The sequence below is a fragment of the Andrographis paniculata genome, unplaced genomic scaffold (assembly GCF_009805555.1).
Source record: "Andrographis paniculata isolate CXL003 unplaced genomic scaffold, ASM980555v1 Contig54END, whole genome shotgun sequence".
Taxonomy (NCBI): Eukaryota; Viridiplantae; Streptophyta; class Magnoliopsida; order Lamiales; family Acanthaceae; genus Andrographis; species Andrographis paniculata.
The window spans coordinates 2,650,555-2,662,829 of NW_026137589.1; the positions used below are offsets into that span (position 1 = coordinate 2,650,555).

A 12,275-nucleotide genomic window follows, 5' to 3' on the forward strand; every position below is an offset into this window, starting at 1 on the left:
TAGTCACCCAAGCTAAAGCCATTTCATAGTTCAATAAAGTTGGCTTTGGCTTAGAAATAAATAAGTAGCACTCAATTCTGAAAATCTCCCACCAAAATGTGTGCAAAGAAGCTCTTAACCCTACCAATACATACATACATACATACATACATACATACAATCACTGCTAAGTATAATCACAAATGACAACTTCCCGTAGTTGCAGCTGTCGGTTCCCACGTCATTAAAAAAAAAAAAACAATCTATAAATCATATATTGGGTCATAACCCAATTCTAGATGATGTATGGAGAGTGCATGCCTTTTATTTTTCTCTGTCTCACGGCGCTGCGCCGTTGAATGTGCCGTTGAATATGCGCTTTAAACTCGGGCAAGCTTTGCGAAAGGTGCCATTGCTCAATGAAGATATCTGTCGAGCGAAACAAACAATCAGACTCCCAATGAGAAGATTTGTGATTTAGAAAGAACATGAAATGATGTTCGTCTGTCTCACCTTGGGGCAACAGCGGACGTCGAGTGTCTCCAGCATGTGGCATGGCATAATGGCTGTTTCAACAGTTTCCTCGTCGACTTTACAGGACTACATAAATAAAGATACCCAATTGGTTACAAACAAGATTGAAGTTGAATCTCAACAGTTAGCGAAGAGTCGGAGGTAATGTAGCAAAGCCTAAAAGCTGTAGAATGAATCCTAATGTTATGTCGACAAAATCTTTGTAAAGTACATATAAAGTTAACACATCCTGCATTTTCAAAATCATAGGATGTGTTCGTTTGGCGAACTTTACCGGAATTCTACTATTCATCAAATTTTTTCACTAAAAAAACATCAAAACTAATTACCTATTTTTCACCTTTTATATTATAAAAAAAATCAATTTTACATTCAAAACATTATATCAATACCTGTTTATATCATGTCGTACAACTATTCAAATTCAAAATCCAAACTCCCAGACAAACACACCAATAAGTTCCCACTACCCCGACAAAAAGATCAATTTTTTTCAGCTCTTTTGTAAAACTTAAAGCCAAAGTGTAGACATAAATGATAAAATATTAACTAAGATCTGTAAGCAGAAATGGAAACTGTTGCATCTATTGAAGTACATAAGAATTAGACAAAAAGTCATACTTGAATCAGAAGACTCGTCAGTCTTGGACAGTTGAGCTTCAAGATATGCACCGAGTAACAGTTGCTGCAAATAGAGTCGAAACAAAATGAAATTACAATTGGGGGGGGGGGGGGGGGGTTGGTGGGGGGGTGATAGTAATGTTTCAGGCTCTGAGGAAAACTGTGAGTATTATAACACATACCTCAAGTTGAGAAGTAACAAGTTGCAACAAGATATGTCAACTTCCTTTAAATTTGAAGACAAAGAAAGGTTTATCGATGATAAATGGAAGCTTCTTATTGTGGGAGGAATAACCACTTTCTTGATATTTGGGCAACCGACGCAGCTGAGGTTCTGCAATAGGCAGCTAGGTTGGCCCTCGTACATGACACTTTCTGAAAAATAATGGCTAGATGACGATGCATCGGAAGTACTACTTTCAGATAGCTTATCAGGTTGAGATCCCCAATCCAAGTTATGCAAGTTCACACAACCGTTCAAACTGATATGAGTTAAATGCATACAGCCAGCAAGTAACTCCTCAATTGATGACTGGCAGAGTGTGCCGTAGGACAAGTCCAGTTCATTCAAAGCTGGAAGGGCACCACTTTTGTAGAGAGGCTCTAACGACGCATCAGAGAGATACTTGCATGCTTGCAATTTTAGAACCTAGAAATAAAGTAAATATAAACAAAAAGCATGTTTTACAAAAGGTTCATATATTAATCCAGAAAGCATGATCAATTATGTACTACCAAGTCTACAACAGAATTGGGTGGGTTACTAACATGGTGAATAAAGCGGAGAAACAAAATTGTGGCGAATTACCTTCAAGTGCAAACATGAGAAAAAGACCGGCTGCAGATCTACCAAAAATGTGTACGATAAATCAAGGTAAGTCAACTTGTGCAGGCCAAGGAGGGACGAAAGTCCATCAGGACCAACGGAGGGGCATGACATCAAGACCAATGATTCAATTAGTGGGCAATTAGATATTGTAGCACTCAGACAGTCATCCTTGAGTTGGCTGCATATATCAATCATAAAAGGATTACACTTGAGAACCAAAAAACGATAAAGAGTGCCAACTTAATTCTGTTAGTATAGTTTCCAAACAACCCAAGACATTTTCTGAAGTAGATTAACCTGCAGAATGAGGCATCCAAAGATGTTAGAAGGGGGCAATGGATGTATGCTTCTGATAATGCACCACATCCCTTCAGTTCAAGTGAAACCATCAATGGAGCTTCGATATGTAGCACATTCAATTTGGGACATATGCCCAAATTCAAGGTCCTAAGAGCCACCTGCCATTGATTTACCAAAGATTTGGAGACTTAATACCAAAATAATAATAATAATAAACCAGAGTAAAGTACATATGCAATACTTTCTCAGTGTCGTTATTACAAAAGCAACCCTTGAAAATGAACAATCTACCAATGGCAAGCAGTTACAAACAGGCAGGTATAAGGTAAACACAAATCAACAGACTAAAACACCAATAGGAATATGTAGAAGTTTATTTTGTTCTCAAAAGAAATCTAGTTACACAACACAATAAATAAAATAGATATAGTTTAAATGTGCCTAAACTATAAATAACAGGCCTAATCTAACATTCTCTCTCTAAGTTAGAGTGTACAAGTCATACAATCCAAGCTTGTTACATATGAACTTAGATTTAGAACCTCTAAGAGCTTGTCAATATGTCTGCAAGCTGATCATACGATCCAAGCTTGTTACAAGCTTGTCAATATGTCTAGAATACCATCTTTGTTCCCTGTTCTTGGCCTGAGGTTTTAGGTCATTCAAGGTGATATCAGACTGCGGTGAACGAAATGTCTGCTTTGCATGGAACCACACTTGGTGCAATTTGGAAGAAATTCAAAGTTGTTTATTGATAATATAATCAAAGCCTACTAATAAGCATAATATGAAAGAAATAAGCTCAATAATAACATAATTTAGTAGATAAGCATGAATAATAACCACCAAATCTAGATAATATGAACCAAAATATCTATCTAAAATTATATCTTAACATCCCCAAACTTAAGGTGGTGCAGAGGCTAGCTTGAGTTTGGCAAGAGACTAGGGGTGATGGAGTCTGAATAGGACGAATTTCATAATTGAGCATTAAATTTCGACCATTCAAATCAATCATATGTCATGGCTGGGGTGGCAATCCTATATTGCAGCGGCAGCACTGAACCTTAAAAATTAGAGTTTAAGCTAAATTTGGGTTTAATGATGGCGATCTATCACGGCTCCGGCAATTCTATATTGCAGATGTGATGCTAAACATTAAGAAATTAGGGTTTTAGCCAAATTAAGATTTTTGGTGGCAGTAATCCTCTGTTATGGCGGCGGCCAACCCTAAACCCTAAGAAATTAGAGTTTTTGGCAAATTAAGATTTCTAGTGGTGGCAATCCTCTGTTGCAGAGGTAGCGACGTGGCGTTAAACCCTAAGAAAGTAAACCCATAGGCAGAAACTCTTGGTAGATGATCGAAGACCGAACCAAAACTTGATCAAAGATAGGAAACTAACTTGACAAATAGGTCATAAGTATTCCAAGTATCCTTATGTCGGAAAATTTTGGTGATCGGATGCCTGATGTGCCTCCACCTGCGGCAACATCGATGGCAACAGAAACATTATCTTGGTTGGGTTGACTAGACATTTCCCAACGTAGGTGGCTCACATGCACTGTGTCTAACAATAGAGTTCGCTGGCCAATGTCATTTTAAAGTCAAGAACACAGTGGCAGTGTAGGTCACATGCATCAAGAAAGCAACAAACAAAGGCGATCAAATTGGGTTCAAGGTTTTCAGGTGTGACTGTTATTTTCGGTGTGATAGAGAATGTCAAATTCGAGAGGCAATGCGGTCAAAGATCTTAGATTGTGAAGGTGGTTCTCTGGGTATATTTTGGATCTCCGAGATTTACGCAAAAAAAACATGGCTCTAAAACCATTTAGAAGTTCATTATATTTTCTTAAAAGAAAATTTAGTTACATAAAACAATGAATAATATAAATAGTTTAAAATGGGCCTAAACTAAGCATGAAATACAGGCATAATACAACAAAATAACACCAAAGGAATAACCGTGACAACTTACAGGCGAAAATGATGCTCTTTCAAGATAATCACAACCATCTAATGAGACATGCTTGAGTTGAGGGCATCTAAGTTCAACAGAAGTAATTGCACGGCAACCACCAAGTGAAAGACTGACCAAAGATTTACTGCAGAAGCTCACTGTCGTCAAACTCTGAAAGTAAGAAGTGCAATTAGATATGCAAATTATAATACATAACATACTAATATATCAATGGCACAAATAGGTTAAGTAAAACTATTTATAGGTTCACAATAAACATGTTAAATGTTCTATCATACAACTTCCAATTTGTGTGTGGAAAACCCCATTCCAAATTCGTTACATCATTATTATTATTTTTTGTTTCCCATTTTCAACAGAATTCATACTTGGATCAAATTGAACAACACTTGTTTTGTTTATTTGGCTAATAGACAGCAAACAGATCATGTCCAACATTGACAAAACTTGATCCTCTGAGATTTTAAGATCCAATTACTTAAAAGAATACCAGTAGCCTCCATGTAGAGACACTAATTATAGAATGACCAAAATGTAATTCACCAACGCAGAAAATTTATTTTTATCATAGTTAATTTCATTAATGGGTGGAGCCCAAAAATGTTAGATTAAGAACTGAATGAGGATGTGCAAAACAAACCTCACAATTATCAAGGACCAATGACCTCACTACAGGACAGCCTCCTCCACTGCTGAAAACTTCACAAATGGAATTCGTCAAGGATTCACATTCAGAAAGGTCTACTTCTTGCAGACAAGAGCATAGCAGTGCTAACTCTTTCAAGCTTTCTAGCTTTTGCAACACTAATTTCTGCAAGTAAATTCAAGTAAAATTATATGTAAAATTACAAACAGATCATGCTTACAGCTTAAATGCATTTCCATAATAATTCATGCCAACAAATAATTCATGAATTAAAGTACCTCAAGGACATTCGATGTAATACTGATTCTCTGGAGGGAAGGGCAATTAGAAATTGTAACTGATGACAACCCTCCACTCTGTAAATTTAAATCAGCGAATCTGCAGAGATACACAAGTAATCATCACAGTTGAATAATAAAATAAAAAGGATTGATGTCGAGGGCAGATGGTCCAAGAGTATGGCATACTTCCGGCAGTGTACAAGCCGTATATCCTTCAGGCATGGAAGATTCAAAGATACTGATGTCAATAGGCTGCAATTATCAAGCTCAAGAACCTACAAAAGATATGTAAATGATATGAGGCATGAGCAACCTATGGTCGAAACCATAAAATCACGGGAAAACATGAGATAATGGACAATAGCAACAAACCTCCAGCAAGTAACTAAAAGCTATAGCAGCCATTGAAGCAGAAGTAATGCCCTCACAACTATGCAGCTTAAGAACTGTCAACGTTGGCAGTCTCACACCCTACAAGAAATAATAATGTGTCAGAGTAAACATAAATTCTATATGATGTAGCAACTGTATATATATATATATATGTATGCATATATCCATGAAACATTCCTCCCCAAGAATAATTATCTTACTTCAAGTGAGATGTTTGGGCAATATGAGGCATCAAGAATTCGGAGATTTCTACAAGCCCGGGCTATTTCCCCAAGTGTCTCATCACTCACATACGAACAATTCGACATATCCAAGGATTCCAATAGTGGGCAGGATGTTGCTATTGAACAAATTGCACCATCAGAAAGCTTGTGACAGGAAGCAATATCAAGTTCTTGCAAAATGGGACAATTGAGTACTGCATGAGACATGCTACTACGCCTGAGAGACAAGGTTTCAAGGTGTGGACATCTGTAGAAGACCATAACTATAATTAATATAGTTGAAAAACAATAGGACAAAATGAGACAAAAATGGTTAACTTTGTACCTGACAGATATGCGGAGCAGACGGCATTTCAGTATGTGAAGCTCAACTAATCTATCATTTGAAATGGGTATTTCCTGAGGGCCACTCCCCAAAGTAGCATGATTGATAACTAATTTATTCAACATGCGGCAATCAGTTAATGCTTGGAAAAATGCCTCCGGTAACTGGCCTTTGCCCAGAGTTAAACTCTCAAGATTTCTGAGACAAATCAGAGGTTCATAATATAAGACTGACAAATCAGAGCTTCATAATATAAGACTACCACAGTTAAACCTTCTTACAAAAATGCATATTGTATATACCTCAATGAAGTTACTGCTCTCATTCCAAGAAGATCAATTCTCGGAGTACCATAGACATTCACACTTGTAGCGTTTGGATATCGGTCACACATGGTTTCAACTAAATGAAAGAAGAAAGTTAAAAGTAAGTTCTTAACCTGATGGGATAAGAAAATAACATATGCATGTAGGAATGAAAAGGCTTTAAGCCGAATAATAGTTGGATTTTGCATGATTATAGTTCACATAAGCTCAAGTGTTCACTGAGCATTCTTTAAGCCAAATAGCAAAAAGAACTTTGAATCCATATTTATGTCAAAACGTCATATAATTTAGCCATATAATGAATAAAAAAATCGTTGAACAAATAGTATATCGCAATTAAACTACACTCACATCGTTCGATAGACATGGCCTTATTCTCAAAATTTAAAAACCGCCAAAAGTCTTCATGACAACTTGTGTCTCTCCACTGCCTGCAAACCCCTGCTGCTTGACAGAGATCAATGAGGTCTAAGAAAGAGAAAACCTGCAGCAAATAGCATTCTAATTTCTAAGAAAATGTCTTAACACTTAAAAACAGAAAATAAATAAATTATGTTTTAACATGAATCATCTGTAATACTTACTGCATGCAATATGTCATCTGGAAGATCCATCGAAGCATCTAAATAGTCTGTTTTACGAGCAACATAGTCACTTCTCGTGTTACTGTTCATAACATTAGATTCAAGTACATTCATAGAGTCAGTTTCCTTCTGAACTGGTGTAGGATAGTGAATCTCATTTTCAAAAGTAGTAAGCTCATTCCTGCATACAAGACATATCAGAATGTGCATATATATCTAAAAAACAAAGAAATAGATTGTGTTCTTTGGAATTTTGTTTTATCTTTTAATGGGAATCATGAAAGTTGCATAGTCAAAGAACTTAAATCAAATTCCAAAAGAGTGCACCCAAAGAACCATGATTGCTAATGACAACTAGTGCACAGAGGCAGGACTTCTTAAACCAACAATAGCCTTATTTGAATACTAACAGATAAAATCATAAATCAACCACTAATACACAATAGACACTATTAATTTCAAAAGTGCCTAGTTTTACAAAATAATATTTTATACTATTTATCATCAAATTTATGATAACTAAGATTATTGGATTTCCGTATTAGTATTTTGGTGGAACATGATTACTATGGGTGTGTTTACTTGTGCAACTTTGATTTTGGTTTTACTATTCCAATAATTTTTTTCCTTCAAAAACATCAAATCAAACACCTATTTTTCATTTATTATATTACACTAAAATTAAATTTTAGTATCAAAACATCACATTAATACATATTTATATCACATCAAACAACTATTTTGATTCAAAATTTTACTATTCAAAACCAAAACTCAAAACTAAACTCTCACAAATACACCCTATGATATTAGAGACGCAAACTAATATTTCACCTAATTCCCAAATAAAATGTGATTTTCAAATAGATCATAATGACCATAATTGAAGTTGTGAGGATGAAAATTGCAGTAATAACTTTACCCAAATGCCCCAATTTCCTATTTATGCTACAACTAGGGGGACAAAAACAGGCTAACTGCTAACCCCTTATACTGGAATTTTTTATCCAACAAAATAAAACTTTGAGGCTATTCTTAGGCTCATCTTGTGCTGTTCTCAACAGTGTGGTATCCAACAAACATATTGTGCTTACCAAAATCAATTGTTATTGATTTAGTACAACATAATTATAATAAACATATAAGGCCTCTGTTATGTTTTTTGCTTGGATTAATATTAACTCAAATAAAAAGTTCAAAGGACTCTTTTAAGAAGCTATTCACTTTAATAAAAAATTCAAAGGATTCTTATTCCCAACTTAAAAATAAACAGCTTCTAACATTAACGCTAAATATAGTTTTTCTGCAAAGTTTCAAGCTACTTATTCAAGTAAAACTTAGAAGAAAATACAATTAGAAAATAATTTACTTGACTAAATCCAAAAACTCATTACCGTGACTAGATTATATTCTCCAAGTAGTTTTAAAGTCAGTATCAAACATTTGGGATTCTAACTATGGCATTCACATTTAAGACAGAGAACTATGCAAGGAAGTGCGCCATTTAGCGCTTTAGATGAAAGTTAGGTATGTGAGGGAGTTTAAAGATCAAAGAAATAGGCGGAATATATCATTTAAACTTGAATAAGTACACAAATTTCTAAGACATTAGCTCACTTCCGAGGGATCTAATAAAAAAATCATAATTCAAGATATATTTATAAGGTTTGGATGGACAGCCCTAAGAAAAGGCATACGAAAACGAATTAATAACCGATCATATTTGGATAAGTGCATCATACAGCACCTGCAGGCATTTCTAGAGAGAGAGCTTACGTCGAATAGGAGGTCATTTTGAGCTTTTTATTCCTACCGCCACGCTCACAATCATCTCTGACTGTAACAATCTTCTTGAATGAGCAGGAAGACTCACCAACCGACCCAAATTTCACCCCTCCACTTGAAGAATGTGTTGGCTTTGGTTCCTTCATAGACATCAACACACTTTCACGCTCATCATCATAATCAGAACTCTCGCTTCTCTCATGATGGATAGCTCTCTTGCGACCCCCATATCTCTTTCCAGTAAAACTGCCCCAAAAGTCCTGAAACCCTAGCTCAGAATCATCATTCTCCATTTCAGCTGTTCCACCCTCTCTCTCGTTTTCCCTTTCCCCTTAATACTGCAATTGAAGAATGTAAATACAACCGATACTAACAATATCACCTTCCCTCTTTTCCTTCCGAAGCACACACAAGCAAAAACACCAAATCTCCATACGCAATGACAAAAAGCTCTAAGCTTCACTAACCCTAGCTAACAACCCCGCAAATTTCACCCAAATATTACGAGAAAAAATAAAAAGTATAAACAACACCCGGTTTCTCCAATCTCTCCGCAAAATTGTCTTAAATCTCATAAAATATGGACACAAAAGCTTCGCATACGGAAACAAATTAGATCTCTAAATGGGGACAGTGACAAGTTCTGAGAAGATACCTTATCGGAGACGATCGGCGGCAATGGAGGCGATCCGGAGCAGTAATTAGACTAAAAGTCTCCGACTGGGTCTCAATCTTGGCCTATTTTGCGATGCGACACGAAAGATTTCGTCCGAGGATGATTAGCAATAGTTATTATTTTTCATCGACAGAGTGCCCTAATTTGAACTTCGACAGCGTCGTCCCGAGAAACATCTGCCCCTGTGTTTGTTTTGCGTAGAAATAGATTTTTCTGTTTTAGTTTTTAATACAACGATTTTGAAATAATTATCTATAAATATGTATTGATATTTTAATACTATAAAATTGAAATTTAATTTACTTTTTTCTTTTTGTTTATTATAGTAAAAAAATATTTATATATTTTTTAATTTTTATCCATTATTTTTATATTTATTTATATTTATGCTTTCTTTTTTAACATCCAATATATATTAATTTCACAAAAGTTTCAATTATATTTTTATTTTTAAATAAAAGTACAAAAATAATATTAAACACTTTACTTTTTTTTTTTTTTTTTTCCGCTTAAAAGTTTTGAATATAATTTTGGCGGACAAATGAATAATACTCTTCTCCCAAACATTATGTAATATTTTTTTTTGGTATATCTCAAATATTCTGCAACATTTTCAAAATACTTCCTCAGTATACCGTGTCTTGTAGACAGAAAGGGATGTAATTAATAGATAATTAAGAATGTATTAATAAAAATAATTATCCTATAATATAAATAATTATAATAAATTAAGATTAAGATAATTAATTAGTTTAATTAAAATTTAAAAAAATTAAAATGTTTTAAATAAGATTAAAATGTATAATTATTTTCCAAAAAAGAAAAGTGACATGGTATGTGGGACGGACAGAAACGGCAATATGGACATGGTACGTGGGACGGAGGGATATGAAATAATTAGTTATTAATGGATGACTTGGTGGTGTGGAGATGAACTTGTGACCATGACGTCGTTTGTTTGGGTTTGGGGGTTTGAATTTTATATTGAGATTTGAATAGTAAAAATTTTGAATTTGAATAGTTTTATGATGTGATATAAATAAGTATTGATGTTAGGGGTGGACATGGTTCGGATATTTGCAAATATGCAGGTATTTGATATCCGAACCAAACCGAACAAATACCCGAAACCGTGAACCGTATTCGAACCGAAAATATTTGCAATATTTGCAAATAATTCGAACCGAACCGAAATAAAAAAAATAATATATTAAAAAATAATTAAAATTCTAATTAAATCAAAATATTTGCAAATATTTCAAATATCCGAACCGAAACCGAACCGTAATCGAACCGAAACCGAATCGAATATAATTATTAATATAAATAAAAATATAATAACATAAATATATAAATATATTCGGTTCGGTTAACCGAACCGAAAAAAATATCAAAAACCGAAACCGAACCGAACCGAGCAACTATCAAATATGCAGTATTTGTATTCGAACCGAATTTGCTCGGTTAACCGAAAATTCGGTTCGATTAAACAGTTCGGCGGTTCTGTTCGATTTTTTTGCCCACCCCTAATTGATGTGATGTTTTGAATGTAAAGTTGATTTATAGAATAATATAAAAAAATAAGTGTTTGATTTGGTACTTTTTTGGGAAAAAATTGTGTGAATAATACAAATCCTATGGAATCCTTCGACCAAACACACTTTTAATCTTTATTTCATACTTTAGTCCCTACGTCATCCAAATAAAATAAAATAAAATATATACTTCTCTCCATCAATCTAAGCAGATCCTCGGTCCCGGGCTTTGACCAGGTACTAGGAGTGCCGCACACACACATGTATATATATACATGCACACCCCTGTGCCGCACACACATATGTATCTAAAAATCCGTGTCAAATTAAATGTACCTTGTTTGGGAAAAAGCGAGTATTAAAAAAAAATAATAATAATTTTGAATTAGTTTGATTGTGATTTGAAAGCAATTTAAATAAATTATTAAATTTAAATTTTTATTTAAATAGTATTTTAATATGATATTTAAAAAAAATATATAATATATATTTATTAATCACTTGTACAAGATAAATAAGAATGAAATCAGAATAAATGATTTATGTTTTAAAAGAAAATTTCTTTTATGAATAGAAATTTTTTTCAAAAAAATCCATGACAATCTTATTTTAATAAGGATAAGAGAGTATTATTAAAATAAGGATAAATTTGTTTTGATAGTTTGTGGTTAGAAATTTAATTTAAGGTAACATATGTAACATATAGTGTGTTATTAAATTATATTGAATTTTACTATTTATTTTTCTTCTTTTTACTTATTCTTTATTTATTATATTATACTAATTTTATTTATTATTAAAAAATATTATGTTTAATACTTATTTTTTATATAATATCTAATAATCATATATTTGAATTTTAAATTTAAATAATCAGCTTGTTCACCGAATATTTTTCAATTCAACAATTCTTCATAAAAATTAGCATTGCTAGAGATAATCACAACCTTTAATCTCATTTAGCATATTTAACAGAAGGCTAAAAATGTAATTTTGTTGATTTAATGATGAGATTCAACATTAAAACATAACATCATCACATGATCCTTAGCCAAAATTTAATTATGGTAATGACTGCAAATAATTTTAAAACATAATTCATCTACCACCACTAATAATAGGTTAAAGCATAAAAATATGATCCTTTTGGACCAACAATTACTAAATATTTGTGACATTGTTAAACAAACAAGCGTTTCTAATTCTCCAATAGTTACACATATACTACATAGTTGTATATACAATATATAGAACAATA

General features: G+C 33.5%; 1 protein-coding gene across 4 annotated transcripts; it reads right to left on the bottom strand.

Moving 5' to 3' along the window:
• On the bottom strand, window positions 1-9,686 carry LOC127255693 (F-box/LRR-repeat protein 15-like). Of its 4 annotated transcripts, none has more exons than XM_051281366.1 (18): window positions 9,462-9,686; window positions 8,798-9,066; window positions 7,022-7,202; window positions 6,789-6,921; window positions 6,414-6,513; window positions 6,112-6,309; window positions 5,763-6,033; window positions 5,542-5,640; window positions 5,356-5,444; window positions 5,167-5,266; window positions 4,883-5,053; window positions 4,240-4,392; window positions 2,261-2,421; window positions 1,943-2,141; window positions 1,317-1,783; window positions 1,135-1,198; window positions 493-579; window positions 1-408 (listed from the first exon to the last, which is right to left on the bottom strand). In XM_051281366.1, exons 2-18 carry the CDS (start codon window positions 8,956-8,958, stop codon window positions 319-321), a joined length of 2,724 nt encoding a protein of 907 aa, XP_051137323.1. In that variant the 5' UTR covers window positions 8,959-9,066; window positions 9,462-9,686; the 3' UTR covers window positions 1-318. The 4 variants fall into 4 exon arrangements, with proteins under 4 accessions (XP_051137323.1, XP_051137321.1, XP_051137322.1 ...); XM_051281364.1 differs by having other exon boundaries at window positions 8,798-9,144; XM_051281365.1 differs by having other exon boundaries at window positions 7,022-7,103; window positions 8,798-9,144; window positions 9,462-9,685.
• Window positions 9,687-12,275: the final 2,589 nt, after the last annotated feature.